The sequence below is a fragment of the Pelodiscus sinensis genome, chromosome 24 (genome assembly GCF_049634645.1).
Source record: "Pelodiscus sinensis isolate JC-2024 chromosome 24, ASM4963464v1, whole genome shotgun sequence".
NCBI lineage: Eukaryota > Metazoa > Chordata > Testudines > Trionychidae > Pelodiscus > Pelodiscus sinensis.
Genome location: NC_134734.1, coordinates 11,971,279 through 11,990,639, shown reverse-complemented (window position 1 = coordinate 11,990,639; position 19,361 = coordinate 11,971,279). Strand labels below are relative to the sequence as shown.

The window sequence follows — 19,361 nt, the reverse complement described above, 5'->3', positions numbered from 1 at the left end:
GAAAAAGATTATTTTAATAGAATGGTTTTGGAGTGTTGCAAAGATCTAAAACTCTGACCTTAATGATTTTTTTAAAATGTGTGTTACTAATTAATACATGGGATAGTGTATTTCATTAAGACCAGATCTTTCTATTTGGTAGAGTTCTGGCTCTTATGAGTCAGACATAGCAAGTACTAGATTGAGCTGTTAGAAAGGTTGATACATGTACTCTCCAAGGGTAGTGTTAATTTTCTTTTTTATTTGATTTCATATTAAATATCATGTGCATTGCTCCTTATTAAATATCCCTTGTTTTAATACATTTTCCTTCACACATATGGACTGCTTAAAATTACATGTGTGCGTTTTGTTTGTATTAGTGTGTGTGTGGATGTGCATCACCATCTCAATATCAGGGGTTCATATGAGAAATTTTAACCCGCCCAAAAGAAAATTCAACCCACCCAAGGATAGAAAATTTTAGAGAGAACACTGGAGGGGGTCTCAAGGCTTCAGCCCTGTGGGGCGCACCTGCCAGCTAATGGGAGCTTTGGGCGCAGACAGCTTGCAGAGTTGCACTGTTCCCCTCTCGCCAAGGGCAGCACAGAGGAGCCAGCAGCTTGCTGACAGCCTGTCTAAGCACTGCTGCGCTGCTGGATGTTAGTGGCCCAGAGATAACGATTGAGGGGTTGGTGACTCCTGGTCTAGGGAGTTTGATCTGCGGGTGGGAAGAAGCAGAAACTATGCAGAGGTGCAGAAAGAGGTGCACAAGTTGTGACAAAGCTGCTGGTACTGGTGTCACCTTGTTCCTTAAGTCAAGGAACAGACCCTTAGGGTTTGGAATGGAAATGTCTTAATTTTTGGAACAGGAAGCAATTTCCCTGGATAGAGCTGGGAAAACCTACCGGGCTTTTAGTGCTGGAGCCTGAACTTATGAATCTGCAGCTGCTGGGAAATATGAAGGGGGCAGTCACAGTGGGGCTTAGCGGAGCTGCCCCTCCCCTCACATCCAGCAGCCCAAATAGAGTAGGGGTTGGGGTTCTCATCAGGGTGTCCCTGAATTCTTCTAGGGGCCTCATGTAGTGTATTAGCCCCTGTTTAGTCGTTAAGTCACTCCATCCTCTTGCCTGGCGGAGGGAAAAGAGGTTCTCTCTTTCTCACCTCACCCTGATGCCTCTTGTTCCTCTAAGCATTTTGATTGGGTTTCTTTATTCATGACTAATGAGGCTGAGAGTGGGACAGCAGGTGCTGATTGGGTGGCGTGTGATGGCTAGGAGGAGTGCTGACCATCCCAGCATTCAGTAACTAAAGGGTTAAACTCAGGTAGCCTGGAGTTATTGGCAAGGAGCTAGGAGAGCCAATAGGAGAAGGTATTGAAATATATACCTGCCTACTGTTTTTCTTTATGTGAGTTTTAAGCTAGGAATTGGGAAAACAAGGTGGATTGAACCAGGCAGAACTATCATGCCTACAAAGAATATTGGGCATGGAAATGGACTAGACCTTGAAGGACGGGTCGTGAGTAGATAGGGAAATATTTGTTCAGACACTATCAGGTTATTTTCTTGTTTTGTTGTTTGGTTAAACTTCTCTGTGCTAAGTCCACAGCTCACCCCCTTCCCTCCTTAAACACTGTACTTTAAGCTGTATCCCAGGGATGGAAATTTCTCTGTGTTTTTAAATTGTTCTTTTCTCAATTGCTTTAAAATACCTAGCAACCAAGTATGTGTTATTAAATATATCTTTTTGTTTTGTTAATAAAATCACCATATTTTAAGGCCATGATTTGATTCTTGTGTCCTGGAGGTAATAGGAGGTCTGTGTATTCTTGCCTAAGACTGAGAGGTCAGCTATCAGAGATTGCAGCTTGTTTTTTCGCTCTCTCTCTCTCTCTCTCTCTCTCTCTCTCTTTTTTAACACTCATGGTAAAAGAGATTGGGGGTACCCCTCAGAAAGAAGTTTCACTTGGTGAGGGCAGCTACCTCTAAGGCCAGGATATCCGTGAGGGTTGGGCGCTTTTAAGCAGAAGCCTATAGAGGCAAAGTATTTTTGAAGTCTGTTGTGGGCCCCCCTACCTTCTCCATTTAGAGTACCATAACGGGAAATAGCCTTGACATGACTGCAGCACTGGTGGGATCATTTTCGACCAGGAACACAGACCTCAAGATTTTAGAAGAACACCTTTTTGTTGTTTTGCTGTTTGGACGTTTTGTGTTTTTTTGTTTTTTGTTTTCCTTTTCCTTCCTGTGGGGGAAAGGTACACACAAGGTTAAAGCTTCACAGCCCACATGTCCAAACCAAACAGTTGTTTTGGGTTTTTTTCTAGCTTTTGGGGCAGTTGGATAGCTTGGCTAGAGTAAGGCAGGGAAGCAACCCAGGATATGCATTTGCGGTCAGGCAGAGTAGCCCTGGAGCAAAATACCAACGTGAAAACAGCCTCAAATCAGGGTGAAATGTCCACTTCCGCAGAAGACTCGTACAACGAGGAGAGGGACAAGAGAATGGCCCTGTGAGGCCAGCGGGGAGTAACCTTGTGGGGGCAGGAGCAGAGGGGGGCAGCCATGTCCCTCACATACCACTGTCCTCAGGGAGAGAAAGTGTCCTTAAGGCAGACAGACCTCTAAAGGTGAGATCGAGTTCTTCCTGCAGATGAAGAGTTCAGAAGCGGAAGTGGAAATGAGGAGGTTAGAAGTTGAACTGGAGATAGCTAAGAAGCTGAGCACTCTGAACTACACTGACTAACCATCCTGCTCCAACCAATGCTTCCCAACCCAAGAAAAACCCGGTGGACAAGTGCAATGAACTAGTGCAAGTGCAATGAACAAAGATAGGAGATGATGCAGACGCCATCTTAGTGAATTTTGAAAGAGCCTGTCTTGGGTACAACATCCCCAAAGACCAGCACATGACAGAGCTGAGACCACAACTCAGTGGATCCTTAGCAGAAGTGGCAGCTGAAATGCCTGGGGGAAACATGAATGATTATGAACTTTTTAAACAAGAGGGCAGTATTAGGATGGGGCTCACCGCCAAACATGCTTATTGCCAGTTCAGGGCCCTAAGGTGGAAACCAGACATGGCATTGACCCAACATACCTGTCAGATTTTTTAAAAAAACCTGGGATACATGAATGTCAGGAGCAAATGTTAAGACTATGGAAGAGCTATCTTTCCTGATGCAAATGGAACAGTTCCTAAAGAGCACCAAAGATACATCCAAGATGGGAAACCCAAAACCATAACGGGCAGGAGGAAATTGGAGCCAGGTGGCTGGAGTTGATGGAGGGACAAAACTGACAGCCATTTGAGGGAATACCAGAAGGGGCATCCAGAGATGGCATCCCGCCACCGGGGGCATTCCATCCGCCTACCTTGCAGCGAACCCCAAGGGAAGCTACAGACATCCTCTCATCCCACAACCCCATTCTCTGGAATCTACCTCACTCCAGTTACACACAAGCTGGGCAATGTTTTAAATGTAATGAGCTGCGGCAAGTGAAGGCCAGCTGCCCCAGGAGCATCAGCTGAGTGCAGTTCATTGCACTGGGGTCACACCAAGAGTTTTCTGCCCCAGATGCCTCTCAGATACCCCCAGAGCGAAGAGAAACTAAGTGTGGGTGGGAAGAAGGTTATTGCGAGGAGAGACACTAGAGCACAGATATCCGTGATCCACTAGTCCCTTGTGGGCACTGAAATTATCAACCCAGAGCCTCAAGTGACTGTTCAACCCTTAAAGGCAGACTCTTTTGACCTGCCTACAGCCAAGTTGCCTGTTATGTACAAGGGCTGGTCAGGAATTTGGACTTTTGCAGTCTATGATGATTATCCCATTGCTATGCTGGTGGGAGAGGACTTAGCCAACCATGTGAAACAAGCTAAGAAGGTGGGAATGGTCACCCACAGCAGGGCTAAGCTGGTCTCCGCACCTGCTGTATCCCCAGACACTCCAGAGCCAGAGACCCAGATGGAGATGGCAAAGCCATACCCCAGACCAGCGACTACAACAGCAGCAGTGGATCCAGTTCCTGGAATCCAGATGGAACCAGCCCAAGAGCCTGAGCTGGTGGAGCAGCCAGTGCCGGGATTGGAACCAGCAGCAGAAAAGGCACCACGGAACCTGCAGCAGCAACTGTGTCTGCACAAGAGGCACCGTCGGAGCCTGCAACACAACCCAGTTCACCATCAGAGAGCAGTTCACAGCCGGCAGACACACCCACATCACCTGCATCGCTTCCAGAGGGACCGAGCTCAAGTCCACAACCCAGCAGGGTGCTGATGTCTGCAGCATCAAGGGAACAGTTCCAGGCAGAACAGGAAGCAGATGAAAGCCTGAGGGGAATTTGGATGGTGGCTCAGAGTGAGTCACCCCCTCTCAGCTCTTCTAACAGGTCCAGGGTTGCGGTAGAGGACTTTTATACAAAGACACTCTTTCTGGTGGTTACAAAGAGGACTAGCAACTCAAAAACAGTTGGTAGTTCCAACTAGGTTCAGGGAAAAACTCTTGAGTTTAGTCCATGATCACCCTAGTGGCCATGCTGTTGTTGCCCAGACAACCTATTCAATGCCACACACAGATGAGCTGTTGGAGAAACTGGGATATGCCCAGTTCATCTGTACCCTAGACTTAACCAAGGAATACTGGCAACTACCTCTAGATGCGTCAGCCAAGGAAAAGTCCACCTTCATTTCACATGTGGGACTGTATGAATATATAAGACCCCCAAAGCGGGGACATAAAACCTGTTAAGATACTTCAGGAGTAGGGACACATACACAAACTCAAACACCACTAAAACCATGGGTTAAAAAGGGTGGTGCTGAAACAGTGCCAACGTAAGTGCCAGACTAATGTCCCGAGGAAGAGAATTCCATAGTGGCTTTTGGGAGGGAGGCCCTGCTCTGCATAGATGTTAACAGTATCTCCATAAGTGGAGGAACATGGAGCAGAGCCTCCCCAGCTCACCTCAGTCCCTGGGCAGGTTCGTAAGGGATCCTTCAAATACCCCAGTTCCGACCCATTTAGGGCTTTATAAGTCATAACCAAGACCTTGAATTATGGAATTCAGAAACATACCGAAAGCCAGTGCAGCTGCCAGAGCACAGGCGATTATGGGTGATTTGAACCGCACTGCAGACAGCTCGCCGCACCACTGACAGACCTGACCATAAAATAAGCAACCAAAGACAGTTAGGTGGACTGGGAAGTGTCTGGAAGCTTTTAAGCAGCTTAAGGCTGTTCTTATGACTGACCTTGTCCTGAGGCCCTAAACTACAACAGACCTTTCTTTGCCACCACAGATATGTCAGAGCGTGATGTGAGGGCAGTTTTGTTGGAAACAGGACCTGATCAACAATTCCACCCTGTTGTGTTCCTCAGGAAAAAATCCTCTCAGAGGAAAAGCCACTGGTCTGTCTCTGAGAAGGAATGCTACGCCATTGTATACACTTTAGAGAAGCTACGATCATATATTTGGGGACAACACTCATCTGCAAGCCGACCATTCTGTTATGAAGTGGCTTTACAGAGTCAAAGAGACGAACAAGAAACTCCTTCGGTGGAGTTTGGCTCTCTAAGACTTTGACATATAACACATCTCGGGAGCTTCTAAAAAAGTAGCTGATGAACTCTCCCATGAAAGTTTCCCAGACTAAGTCAGTTAAAACTCTCCCTGCATCTAACTCATTGTATTCTGTGAATGCAGGGGATCTTGTTTTGTTCATTGTATATTCAGTAGTGAATTTAGAGTGTGCAGGTATATTATTAACTATGTTCTCGCCTAAACCTCCAAGGAGAAATCACAGTCAGTGTGGACCAACCTGTCCAGTACTGTCTGGGATTTGGGGGGTGATGCATGGATAGTAGGAGTGCTGGCCTTTTCTGAACATCCCAGCATTCAGTAACTAAAGGGTTAAACTTGGGTAGCTAAGGAGTGTTGGCAGGGAGCTAGGAGGGCCAATAGGAGAAGGTGTTGAGATTTGAATTGGAAGATATACCTGCCTGCTGTCTTCCTTTGTGTGAGTTTTAAGCTAAGAGGTGAGGAAATAAGATGAATTGAACCAGGCAGAACTATCGTGCCTACAGAGAATACTGGGCATGGAAATGGACTGGACCTTGAAGGACGGGTTGTGAGTAGATAGAGAAATATCTGTTCAGACACGATCAGATTATTTTCTTGTTTTGTTGTTTGGTTAAACTTTTCTGTGCTAAGTCCACAGCTCACCCCCTCCTCCATCTAAACACTACTTTAAGCTGTATCCCAGGGATGGAAATTTCTCTGTGTTTTTAAATTGTTTTTTTTTTCTCAATTGCTTTAAAACTCCTAGGAACCAAGCATGCTTTATCAAATATATCTTTTCATTTTGTTAATAAAATCACCATTTTTAAGGCGATGATTTGATTCTTGTGTCCTGGAGGGTAATAGGAGATCTGTGTATTCGTGCCTAAGACTGAGAGGTCAGCTATCAGAAATTGCAGCTTGTTTTTTCTTTTTTTTTTTCATAGCACTCTTGTGGTAAAAGAGGTTGGGGGTACCCCTCTGGAAGAAGTCCAAGTGCTTTCTTCCTGGGTTTAGAAGAAAGGGTTCTTTGTTTCAACTAGTGGTGGGAGCTACCTCCAAGGCCAGGAAATCTGTGACCTTGGGGATCTTTTAAGCAGAAGCCTATACAGGCAAGGTATTTTTAAGGTTTGTTGTGGGCCCCTACCTTCTGCACTCAGAGTGCCAAAGTGGGGAACAGCCTTGACAAGGGCTCTTGCTCTTCCAGGGGCCGGTGACGGAGGAGGTGGCTGTGTCTTTCACCAGGGCAGAGTTGGCTCTGCTGGATCCTACTCAGAGAGCCCTCTACAGAGCCAACATGCAGGAGAAGCATGAGAACATGACCTTGCTGGGTAAGAGTCCTGTCCCCGCTCTTTGTAGAAGGGGAAATGATCAATTTGAGTGCACATCACTGCACAATGCAACCTCTGCTCTGCCCCGTTTTAGCATCACCCCACACTAGCGCTCTACCCTCCCCCGCTACAGAACACTCTGGGAACAGGGTATAAGAGCAGCACGGCACCAAGTGTAACATCTTCTCTTTGCTAAGGCAGAACTGGGGCTTAGGTCTGATCTAGTGAATGGAGGCTGCCCATACCTGTTCTGAGCTTCCTCCACACAAACCAAAACACACGTTCAAAAACTCCTCCCCTCCCCCAGTTTATCCTTCCCGTGAGGATCCCTTCTGAGCCATTGCTTCACTTACCCCTGGGCCACTAGGATGTTTGCCACCAGCTGGCTGCCAATCCCCAAGGCAAGAACTCCTCCTTGTGTACCTCTGCTATCATAGCCATAATGCTGAGCCCTGAAATGGGGCAGACCAGATCCCTCAATATTCACATGCACCTCTCTTCATTCCAGTCACAGCTCTGCCAAGCTGCTCCAGCTAATACCTGTGCCATCCAGTCACCGCTACAGCTGCCCCAGTGCACACAGCTGGGGGGAAGGAGGATAAATGTTGGTATTCCCCATCTGTACAACACACGCAATGACATGTTCTTAGCCCTTCCTCGTGTGTTATAGATTGGTAGATTTTAAGGCTATTAGCGCATCTCAGATCTCCTGTATCACACGGACCATAGAATTCCATCCTGTCACCTCTGTCCTGAGCAGAGCACCTGGTGTCTGACTAAATTACCTGCCAGAAAGGCCTCAAGCCTTCAAGTGCAGACCTCATCAGGAGACCCCTCTACTTCCCATGATAGCTCATAACCTCTGCACCATTCTTATACCCAGAGGCAGATTAGGGATTTGTGGGGTCCTGGGCCAGACCAAGTGAAGGCCCCTCCTGACTCCTGTCTACATTTCCCATCCACCTCTATCCATCCCAGGATCCTCCTCGCTCTTCCCGCCTGCCTGGTGCTCCTGTTGGAGAGAGGTTTATGTGCAGAGGCTTGTCCCGCTCTGTCTGCCCATCCTGTGCTCCTGCACATAGACTTCCCTCCTTTGCCCGCCCACCCACCTGACACTCCTGCCTGGCAGCCATAGTGGGTCAGGGCATGAGATAATATATTTTTCCTGGGCTGCTTAATGAGCCAATGTGACCCCTAACCACGTTCACAGTGTCTGTTGCCAGCTTCAGCGTTAGTGGATGCGGGGTGGAGTGTACTTTAACTCTTCGTTTTCAGAAGTTTAATATAGCCCCCACTCCTATGCTGGAAGGGCATGAGGCAGCCTTGAGTAACCTTAACTGCATTTATGTAGTTTATGGGCATTTTATTTTCTTGATTTTGTAATGCACTTTATTTTGCCACTTTAACTGTACTTTTAGTATATTTTGCTATTATTTCTGTTAAGGGTATGATTTTTTTTTCACATGCCTAACCCAGAGGGCGATGTTGGCAGTGCTTTTAAGCTTAGACCAGATAAAAGTTTGCCTTTGGATAAAAGAACTTTGGTATCAGATGGCAAAACTTCTAAAAGAAGCTCATTCAAAAGGCAATAAAAATACACCACACGCTGTGTCCAAAAACTACTACTTGTGGGACTCAAATTCAAATGCATGGGTGTAGTTCAGGTACAATCCCCATAGCATATCCCCTCCTCCAGCCAGCCAATTACTGTGCCGGCAGATTGCTGGATACTCTCTGATTACTAACAGAGCCTCAGTCTTGCTGCATGTCAGCATTTCCATCTCTTTGATTTGTCAGTTGGACTCCTGCCAATCTGAAATCTACTCCCCCTCCGCCCTGCAGCACTCGTTGTCAGTCAGTGCCATGTCCTAACTGATGTAAATGACAAGTGCCTGAGATCAATTGGGGGGACAATTAAAACCTTAGTTCCAGCTGAGGTGTGACCAAAACGTCACAAGAGTCTGGTGTGTTAGTAAATTGTGGCTTTTGGGAGGGAGTCCTGTATTTCAGAAGTCCCTTGATCAATAAACCCAAATTTCAACCAGTTGCCTTGTCTGGCATGCCAGTAAAGAGTAGCAGATTTCAAGACAATGTGAGCACGCATGTGTACTTCATGGCAATTATAATAATCGTGCCAAACCAACCAAATTCCTTTAAACAGGGTTACTGACCTAGTAGATGGGGGAATCAAAACAATTGTAATAAGGAGTCCTGGGGGTGGGACGACAGTTACATTGTACACCAAACCAGTCACAAAGAGAAATTCTGTTCTCCGTACTGGCTAACCCCCGCAGTGCCCTTCCCCCTCGCAGCTGCGGGGCCCTGCACAGCTAGGTGCAGCCCACCTGGGCACCCCCTGGCTGTGCGCCAGCGGTGGTGGCTGGGCAGCACATGCGCTGTGCACCCTCCCATGGATCCTGGGGGCAGGCTCGCGCGTGTGCCTGTAGGCGGGCCCGCACACCCCGAGAGGGCAGGCTTGTGCATGCGCTGTGCGCCCAGGGGTGGGCCCACACACCCTGGGAGCAGGCCCACACATGCGCCATAGCCCAGGACGGCACTGCCCGCACGGGGTGCCAAAATGACTCAGGCTGGCCCCATGTACAGATAAGAGGTTATGAAAACCAATCAAATGAAGTATAAGAACTTCTGATCCCAAAGGATAAGCCACATTTCTAGGGCATCTTATAACTTAGAATCTTACCCCTAAACATGTTGTTTTCAATTCTTTAGAATCCAAAATCTAAAGGTTTATTCATGTACAGAAAGGAAGTGGGAGAGTTAACACTGTTAAAGGAATCAAATAGAACAATTGCAAAGTTCTGGGTGCTGGCCTATAGCAGTCATGGAATAAACAGCTGGTTTACGCAAAGTCTCTGGAGTACATCCACATTGGATGGGTCATCAGTCCTTTGTTCTGAGCTTCAGTTTATACCAAAGACCCTCCACGGGTGAGAAGCAGGATTGAAGACAAAATGGAAGGATTTCCAAGGCCTTCTATATATCTTCCCTGCTGTGGAGGGAATTTCATTGTTCTTATTGTGGAAAAGTACAGTTACAAGATGGAATTTGTTCCATGAGCAAGTCACCTGTCCAGGCAAGACTCGGTTCTTTACAGGTTGAAACCATGGCTCCATGCTGGTCTGAACATTCACACACAGTCTTATAAGCTAAGGATTGGCACCTCCTAATGCCCATTGCCAGTCAAGTAGTTCTATTCAGCCTAAAAAGTCCATTTACAGTGGGCTGGCCAGATCTCCTAGTGATGTCTCCCAGAAGCAAACTTTGGAAATGCAAGTACCTAACCAATACTCATAACTTCAAATACAAAATTGATGCACACACATAAATAATATAAGCATAACTAGTAAACCATGAGCTTTTTCATAAACATCTCACTGGAGACACTTTGTACAAGGTTTGTTGCCAACATATCACAGCAATTGCAATTGATCTCTAAGTTTATATTAGAAGCCAATAACATCACAGTTGTTACAACTTGATTTTGAGAATAGTGATCCAGCGCCACATGACATTTCATAAGGAAGTGAGCAGAATATAGGGTAGATAAACTATGATATGATGAATGCACAGCTGTTTGAAAGACAGTACTCAGAGAGTACTTATTAATAGTTAGCCCTCCTATTTCAAGGGTGTATCTAAGTGATCTCTAAGAAGTCAGCCCTGGGTTTGGTACTGTTCAATATTTTAACTGATTGCAAGGATAATGGAGTGGAGAATCTACCTATAAAAATTGTGACTGGCTCCAAGCTGGGAAGGTTGTGAGCACTTTGGAATCTAAAATCACTTTGACACACTGGGGATTTGGTCTGAAACTAGATATGGTGAAACTAAGTAAAGGTAAGAGCAAAGTGCTCCACCTAGGAAGGAAGAAATCAAATGCACAATTACAAAATGTGATCTACTTGGCTCCGAGTGGCAGCACCGCTGCAAAAGATGTGAGTTGATAGTGGATAACAAAGTGAATATGAGTCTACCCTGTGATTCAGTTGCAAATACAGCTAATGCCATTATTTGGTGGAATACCAGGAGTATCAGATGGAAGAGATGGGTGGTAATTTTCCTGCTCTATTTGGCACAGGGGAGTCTTCAGCTGGAGTACTGTGCCCTGTTCTTAGCATCTTACTATAAGTGTGAAAATATGAGCGTCGGGAAGAAAGCAACAAAAATAAAAAATGTAGCCAACTTTGCCTCCAGTGAAAGTTTTTTAAAGAAACAGGACAATTTTAGTTTTGAAAAAAGAAAGCTGAGAGTTGAACCAGCTGATGTTCAAAAATGTTATGGTGTCCTATAAAAAGGATGGTGCCAGTGTAGAGTCTTGGCTCAGTCTGCGGGAAATGTAGGTGAAATAGTAGGGGTATGTTTCTAACTAGAAAGGGAGCTAATTACTGAAATAGGGACCCCCATTGTCCTTGGTAACCTATAATAATCTCACTTTCTATATAAAAATTTTTTCTGACGTGACAGAATGGCATCATCAGCATCGACAAGCTCTCTCAGCAAAGCAAAAGCAGCTGGGGGGGGAGGGGGGAGCGTAGCAAGCGGAGGGTGCAGCCCCTCCAGTCTCTCTATATAAAAAAAATGTCCTGAGGGACAACAGAATGACATCATCACATTGCTCTGTCTGCTACCTCCTCTGCCCTCAGCTGCCCTGCCTCTTCCGTCCCTCTCCCCTTTCTCCCCGGTGCTGCAGGTTGGAAGCTGCGTGTCCTCCCCCTCATGGGGGTTGGTTTCAAGAGCCACACACCCTCCCCCCTTGCGGGGGTGGGGGGGGAGAGCCAGGAGCACAGTGTACCCTCCCCTTTGCGGGTAGGGGGTTGGGAGCCACTTGACCTCCCTGGGGAGAGCCGCTGGGGAGGGCTGGGAGCCAAAGAGCCTTCCCACACCCCCAGCCCTATTTCTCACACCCCCTCAGCCGAGACCCTGCATCCCCAGCTCCTTCATGTGCCTCCAGCCCACTCACTCATACCCCCCCAACCTGAGACCCTGCACCCTCACTCGCTACCATGCCAAGACCTCCCATCTCCAGCCCCTTCACCATCCTGCTGAGAATCTGTACCCCCAGTCCCTTCACTCACCCCTTCCACTGAGACCCTGAATTCCCAGCCTTCTGCACCCTTCCCCACTCCTGCACCCTCCTCCCCGGCCAGACACCTGCCCCCAGCCTTCTCCTACACCCTCCCCTCCTAATGCACCCTTCCCCCGGCCAGACACTCTTCCCCCCCAACTGCTCCTGCACTCCCCAGCCAGATACCTACCCTCAGAAAGAGGGGGATTGGTGAGCATAGTGAGCAGGGTGCAGAGCCCACAGTAGGTTGGACAAACACCTGTCAGGGATGGTCTCAGGCTAGCTGGTTACACCAGGGGATGGTATGGGCTGGTCTAGTTGATCTTTCAATGTGTCTTCCAGTGCTACATGTCTAAAATTCTATAATCTTCCCCACATGCTGGGCAATTTTCATGCTCCCTACTACAACACCTGACTCCATCATTCCTCAAAATGTGCTTTTCTGACTTTTAATACCTCTGAGATGCTGCATTCAATGCCATCCTTCCTCCCTCTTCTTCCTTATCACACCAGACACCGCTAGCCCATTCTCAGTGGTCCCAGCTTCCTTCGGTCTTTTTACACTGTCGCTGGGTCTCATTGTGTCAGCAAGAAGCAATTTCAGGGGGGCTTCTCCTCTAGACAGTGTCTTCACTTTCTGGGACATGGTGTTCTACTCCAAGGAGAGTCCCAGTGGGCGCTCCACTGTAGGTGTCTTGGCGCTCCTCTGCTTATAATCAGAACTTTTTAGCAGCAGTATCCCTCCTCTCTGGGTGCTGGCGGGCATGCATGGCACCGCTCACGCCGGCAGGAGCATTCCGTCAACCATCTCTCAGTTCCTTCTCAACAGCTCCAGGCTTGGTCAGAACCCAGCAGCGCTCCATGTGTCCTGGCTTTAGATGGTTTATTTTTAGATAGCTATTAGTGTTACATTTTTCCCTCTAGTTGTTGGTGCCTTCTCCCTTTTCCCTCCAGAAATAACTGTTTTGCCCTGATTTCCCTACTCTTCCCTTAGTTAGCAGTAGAATAATTATGTCAAGCTTTCTAGGCTTTAAGGGATGCCTGACATGCAGGAGGTCCGTCCCAATATCTGATGGACATGCCCAATGCATCCAGTGTGGGTCAGGGGTTTTTGCACAAAAAGGAAACGTCCACACTGCTTGTTTTTGCACAAAAGCCCCTTTCGCAAAAACAGACCAGAAAAGATTATGCAAATGAAGCACAAGAAAAATGCTAATCCATGCTTCATTTGCATTGCCTCTTCCAGCAAAACTCTTAGGCTATGTCTACACTCACGGCTTCTTGCGCAAGAACATCTTGTGCAAGGGTTCTTCTACAAGAAGTCTTGCACAAGAAAATGTCCACACTCCCATGTGCGAACTCTGCTTTTGCGCAAGAGCATCCATGGCAGTGTGGACGCTCTCTTGCGCAAGAAATCTCCAATGGCCATTTTAGCCATAGGGCTTTTTGTGCAAGAAATCCCTGCTGTGAATCCACATTGCCCTCTTGTGCAAGAGCTCCTGCACAAGAGGGCTTACACCTGTTAAAAAAGAGCGTAGCTCTTGCACAAGAAGCCCTCTCTTACCACACCATACTGTAAATTCCCTTGCGCAAGAGCGGGCGGGCAGTGTGGACACTCTGTGGATTCTTGCGCAAGAACGGCCATACTTGTGCAAGAAGCCACAAGTGTAGACATAGCCCCAGTGTAGACGTAGCCTGAGTGGAAGTGGGGAGGTGCGTGTTGGGGGGAACCCGAGCCCACCCTCAACTCAGGCTTCCAGACCAGGGCACTGTGATAGTAGCTGCTCATGTAAATCCCCAACACCTGCTCTAATACAGCACCTAGATCCCTGGGTTACTTCCCCAGCACCTTCTTCCCCCCCGTTTGTCCACCTAGTTGTGCATGCCTGCTCCCAATGGTGCTCTCCTACTTCCTCCCAGTTGCACACACCCTGTAACTGCAGGCAGCTTCTTTTATAGCCAGTCTGAACTGGTTTTCTTAATTATCCATAGGTATCCTAATTGGCCTAGGCTGGCCTGACTCTGCAGCCCTGGTCAATTAGCCCCAGGTGTTCCAGTGCCCCTGACTGCCTCTGCTGGTTCTAAACCACCCCCTCCCTGTTACTCTAGATGCAGGGATCGCCTCAGTCCGAGGATTATATATCTTCCCCTCCACTATTTGTTATAGCCTTCTGCACTGACCTTGTCACAGTATTCCCAACAGAGATGGAGGTAGGTAATCCATCATAAGCAGAGGATTCTGCATCTTTGAGCACCTGAGGAGGTGGTCCTGGGAATTTATTATTTTACAACAAGGTAGGGTTAAAATAAGGGAACATTTTGTATGACAAACATTCCCTGGTTTTCCTTCTCTTCAACAGACTTTCCAATCTCCAGTCCTAATATAGTCTCCCAGCTGGTGCAAGGGGAGAAGTGGTGGGTCCTGGATCTCCAGTGCACCAAGGAAAAAGACACATTGAGAGATGCCCACGCAGGTAAGGACACATTAAAGCAACCCAGAAACCTGCAAGTACCTGAAGAAAACATTTAGGCTTGCCTACAAAGACCTTGTGAGCTCTCCATATTGAGTGTTGTCTCTAGGAGATGTCAGATCCTCAAGCAGATGTCTCTCATGGCTTTCTACCCATCCTGACTGACACCTGGCAGGAGCTCCTTCTTGTCCCTGTCATGACTCCTTCCCCACTCTGGCATGATAAATGCAGAAGTGGGGGCCAGCAAGAGTACTCCAAAGCCTTATCTATCAGGCTTTGGTATAAAACTTCCCCCAAAATCTTAAAAACCTAGATTTTGGGAATAAAACTTACGCTGCCACCACCCAAATATTGATAAAGAAATCAGGGGAAAGATCATTTGGGAAATCTCACCCCTATTATAAAAATCAGGATACACAAGTAACCAATGCCAGGTTAATAAAAAGAAAAGAGAAGACTTTTATTATTACAACAATATTCCTGTTGTAGGCATAATGACTAGATGGGAAGGTAACAAAATATACTCATGGAGAAACTCCATGGGCCTAGAACTTAGTTACAAGAAAAGCCAAAACATCTTTTAAGCAGTGCCACACATCAGATCCCATACCCAACCCTTAAAACAGTAAAGCCTAGCGAAACTACCTAAACTTTACCCTACTTACAGAAAATGAAGAATGGTGTCTTGGAGAGAGAGAGACATGCTTGTCCCTCTCTGTAGCTGCAGAGAACACACCCAGACAAAAGGAGAAAGGAAAAAACCCAAATTCCTTTGTCCTAGTTTGAAAGTCCCACCTACAAAATCCTACTGGTCACTCCACCTGGCTAGGTGTAGTTAACCCCTTAATCCCCAGGCTGCTGGCTAACCCTGATTATCATGACAGTCCCTCTGAGTGTTGGGATGCGATGTAGAAGCAGACACAGTCCTCTCTTTCTCCCCCTGTTGAGAAGAGTTTGGGGGAATTCACTTCCTGATCATTCCCCCATCTCTCCAACACTTTTGGTTTATTCTCGTCCTTCCCATTCCCATTTCTGAGGTTTTTTTCTCCCTATCCCTGCAGGTGACATGAGGCCAAGTGAGAAGAGGGAGCAGAATTCTCAGCAGGAAGATGCTGAAGGAGTGGAAGCACATAGGAGATTATTGCAAAAATCTAAAGGAAATATGTCCAGCAGTGACAAGCTGGGAATAACCTGTGAGGGCCAGTACAGGCCAGAGGAACAGCAGGGAAATGAGTCAGGGGAGAAAGCTGGTAAATCCACAGCTCAGCAGAGAATTCTCTTGGGAGAGAGAGACTACCCAAGCCCTAAGTGTGGGGAAAACTTCAGGAGCTGCACAGACCTTACTCACCCTGACAGAATCCTCACAAAAGAGAGACCCTATGGATGCTGTGAGTGCGGGAAAACCTTCACTCGGCGCGCGTATCTTATTGGACATCAGAGACTCCACACAGGAGATAGCCCCTTTGAATGCAGTGAGTGCAGGAAAAAATTCACTAGGCGTTCACACCTTATTACACATCAGAGAATCCACACAGGAGAGCGACCCTACAAATGCCATGAGTGTGGGAAAAGCTTTGTTTACAGCCCATCCCTTATTAATCATCAGAGAACTCACACAGGAGAGAGACCCTATGAATGCTCTGAGTGTGGGAAAACCTTCAGTAACAACTCAGTCTTTAGTAAACATCAGTGGATCCACAAAGCAAAGAGACCCTATGAGTGCTGTGAATGCAGGAAACAATTCACTCGGACCTCCGATCTCGTTAGGCACCAGAGGATCCACACAGGAGAGACTACATATGTTAGATAACTGGTAATAGAATAGTTGACTGAACACATGAATTCTTAGCAGTTAGTTGACTTTTTTATAGTCATTGGGGGTGGAGCTGGCAGCCCCCTACCATCCCGCGTTGCTGCCTTAGATACAGAGGCAGCAGCGCAGGGTGGCATTAGGGGGTCTGAGCTCCCCATGAACAGAGGCTGCCGGGGGTGGAAGAGAAGGGGCAGGAGAGGATGCCGTGAAGCAGCCTCTGTCTGTGCTGGCCTGCACTGGCGGTGGACAGAGGCTGTCCTTGCAACAGCCCATGTCCGCGGGGAATCCGAGCTTCCCATGGATAGGAGCTGCTCTCAAGGACCAGCCTGCATCTGTGGAAGGCTCAGGCTTGCCACAAGCCTGGGCCCACCGTGGATGGCTGCTTTTGTTTCACTGAGAAAATCTGTTGATGCTGATTGTGGGCAGGAGTTGCTACCGCGAAACAGCCTCTGCCTATGGCGAGCTTGGGCCCACCATGGATAGAGACTGCTTCATGGCACCCTCCTCTGCCCCCGTCCTCCCCTCTGATAGAGGCAGCAACATGAGGAGAAGGGGGCAGGAAGCACCACAGAGCTGATGTTGAGAGAAACCCAGCACCAGATGACTAGATTAGCCTAGACTTATTGTTTAATTGTCTAATCGACTACTTTTTGACATCCCTAGTAGAGACACCCTGTAAATGTTCTGTGAGGGAAGAGCTTCACTCAGAATTTAAGCCTCATTTATCATCAGACAATCTGCAAGGAAAATGAACAACAAAAATCTTGTGTAGGCATAACAAAGAATTTTTTCCCTGTAGGTATTTTGCTAATTCCCACAGTTACCTGTAAAGTTGTTTCCACCATTGATTTACTGTGTTCCCGCAGCTTACTCATGTGACTTTCCAGGTTTTGCTTTACATGTTACTTTTCTTTAGGGTCTTTCCCATGGTACTTTTCTAAAGTCCTTTGTCCTGCCTATCAAAAATTTCCATCAGTCCCATGTAGGGAAGATAATAATGACCTCAATTAATTACTTCAAGGTAAACGCTGCCTGGACCTCTTCTCCACTAGATTGTTCATGGAGTTTGTAAGCTTGAGTTTGCTATTCTGACGTAAATAAACAGTTAAAGACAGTCTGTGCATCATGGACAGACTCATCTTTCTCATTTCCTCAGTAATTTTTGTACCATTTTTCTTTTAAATTAAATTATGTGTAAATATAACAAGGGGGGGGATTTCATCTTAACCTCTGTGACACCTGAGGGAGATGAGGTGAGTTGGGGGGATTCTATCTTTCCCGTCATGTCCAGCAATGTTATTTTTGCTATGTCATATGGCAGGGATGGTCAAAAGGCATTTCATGAACCACATGTGGCTTTTAGAGTTGAAGTGTGGTATGTGAAGCCTCCCATCCCTACATTGTCAACCTCCCAGACTGGGAGGGGACAGAGCTTGAAGTTTCTGTACTGTGGAGGGGAGGTTAGGGTAGGGGTGGGCAATAATTGTTTGGGGGGGGAGTGTTCCAAGATTTTGGTAAGTGGTTCAAGGTTGCACTTTTCTTTGGAGCGGGTATGCAGTCTGGGATTGAGGTTGGGTGCAGAAGAGAACTTGGGGTATGGAATTTGGGTGTAAGAGGGACTGTGAGGTTAGAGAGGGAGTTTGGATTAAAGAGGGGGTAGGGACCTGGGGAAGGGGATTAGGGTCCAAGAGGGGATATGAGTGCAGGAGATGATTCTGGCCTGGGGAAGGGGTACAGAGGGTTTGGGTTATGACCTGGCTGGCAAGTGGGTTGCAGCAGGGTGTGCAACCCTATAGGCCAGATGCTCTGTCCCTGGCTGCGCACCAGACCTGGCTTTTCAGGAAGCATGCCAACTGTTTGGGGAAGGGGAGGAACAGCATGTGCCACAGGATCCCCAAGTACTGGCCAAGCTGTTCCTGTCCCTGTCCCCTGGCCAGAACCCTAAAACAGCACCCTCTCCCTCCCTCTGCCCAGATCCCCATGAGTACCCTGCCCAGGGCCCCACCAGCACCCTGCCCTCACCAGCACACTGCCTCCTGCCCCCACCAACACCCTGCCCACTGTCCTGTCCCTCACCAGCACCCTGCCCCCTGGCCAAATCCCCACCAGCACCTTGACCCTGCCCCCTGGCCAGTCCCCCACCAAGACCCTGACCCTGCCTCGTGGCCAGTCACCATCCAGCACCCTGCTCCTACTCCCTGGTCAGACACCCATCAGCACTTTGTCCCTGCCCAAACCTCCACCAGGCCCCTACCCCTGCCTTGTGGCCAGACACCCACCAGCACCCTGCATCTGCCCCCTGTCCAGACATACACCAACACCTTGCACCTGACCCCTCCCTCCTGGACAGACACCTACCCCCAGCTTGCTACTGGTACCCTATTTTCCACCTCGATTCTATACCCCTATCCCTATCCCACTCACTGGCAGCCCTGTCCCACACACGGGATCCCTCATTTTTGGCCTCACCTCAGAGTGTGGAGGGGCCCACAAATTCCACTAATCCTGGAACCCCAGAAGAGTTAATCTGGCCTGAGGCCTTGAAACTCAGTCCTACCTACCCTCCCCACACATAAGGCTGGAGTGCCAGGGGAGTGAGATGTCTGAGCTGGGACCACATCAGTGAGGCGTGGAAGGTTTTGGAGGGGTTGTTTTTTTGCAACTCACTTGTGTGGTCCTATCACCTACCCCACCCACCCCGTGGACTGTGTGTGATGAGGTCACCCTCCTACACGACAGCAGGGCCCCGTCCCGAGTTTAATCTTGGCTCCCGTGTGTTGGGGGGTAGGCATGAAAAACCACTGTGCATCTCTCTCTTTCATTGATAAAGGGTGTGAACTTATGAGCTTTCTGAGTGTAACATTTTATACAGAGTAAGAGGGATTTATTTGGGGTTTTGGTCTCCTTTGAAGGTTATGTTCCTGAATGCTGTCAGGCCCTCCCAGAGCTGAGTTGGTTCAGTTTCTGTGTTGCTCTGCAGAGAGGCTGTTACCCCAACTCTGTGCCTTGGCTGGGGGAGACCAGAGCATCTTGCCTATAGGGTTGCCAGATAGTTTCACAAAAAATACCAAACATGGTGGGGAAAAAAATGGTTGAGCAACTCCCCCCCCCCCCCCCCCCACA

General features: G+C 47.9%; 1 protein-coding gene across 1 annotated transcript in view; it reads left to right on the top strand.

Annotated features, from left to right (window-relative positions):
• LOC102444983 (uncharacterized) overlaps nt 1-16,326 on the top strand; it is a 67,061-nt gene extending 50,735 nt beyond the window's left edge. Inside the window, exons 16-18 of the mRNA XM_075908298.1 lie at nt 6,745-6,868; nt 14,315-14,428; nt 15,487-16,326. Of these exons, the coding sequence (XP_075764413.1) occupies nt 6,745-6,868; nt 14,315-14,428; nt 15,487-16,235 (987 nt within the window). The 3' untranslated portion in view covers nt 16,236-16,326. The remainder of the gene's footprint in view (nt 1-6,744; nt 6,869-14,314; nt 14,429-15,486) is intronic.
• The last annotated feature ends 3,035 nt before the right edge of the window (nt 16,327-19,361 follow it).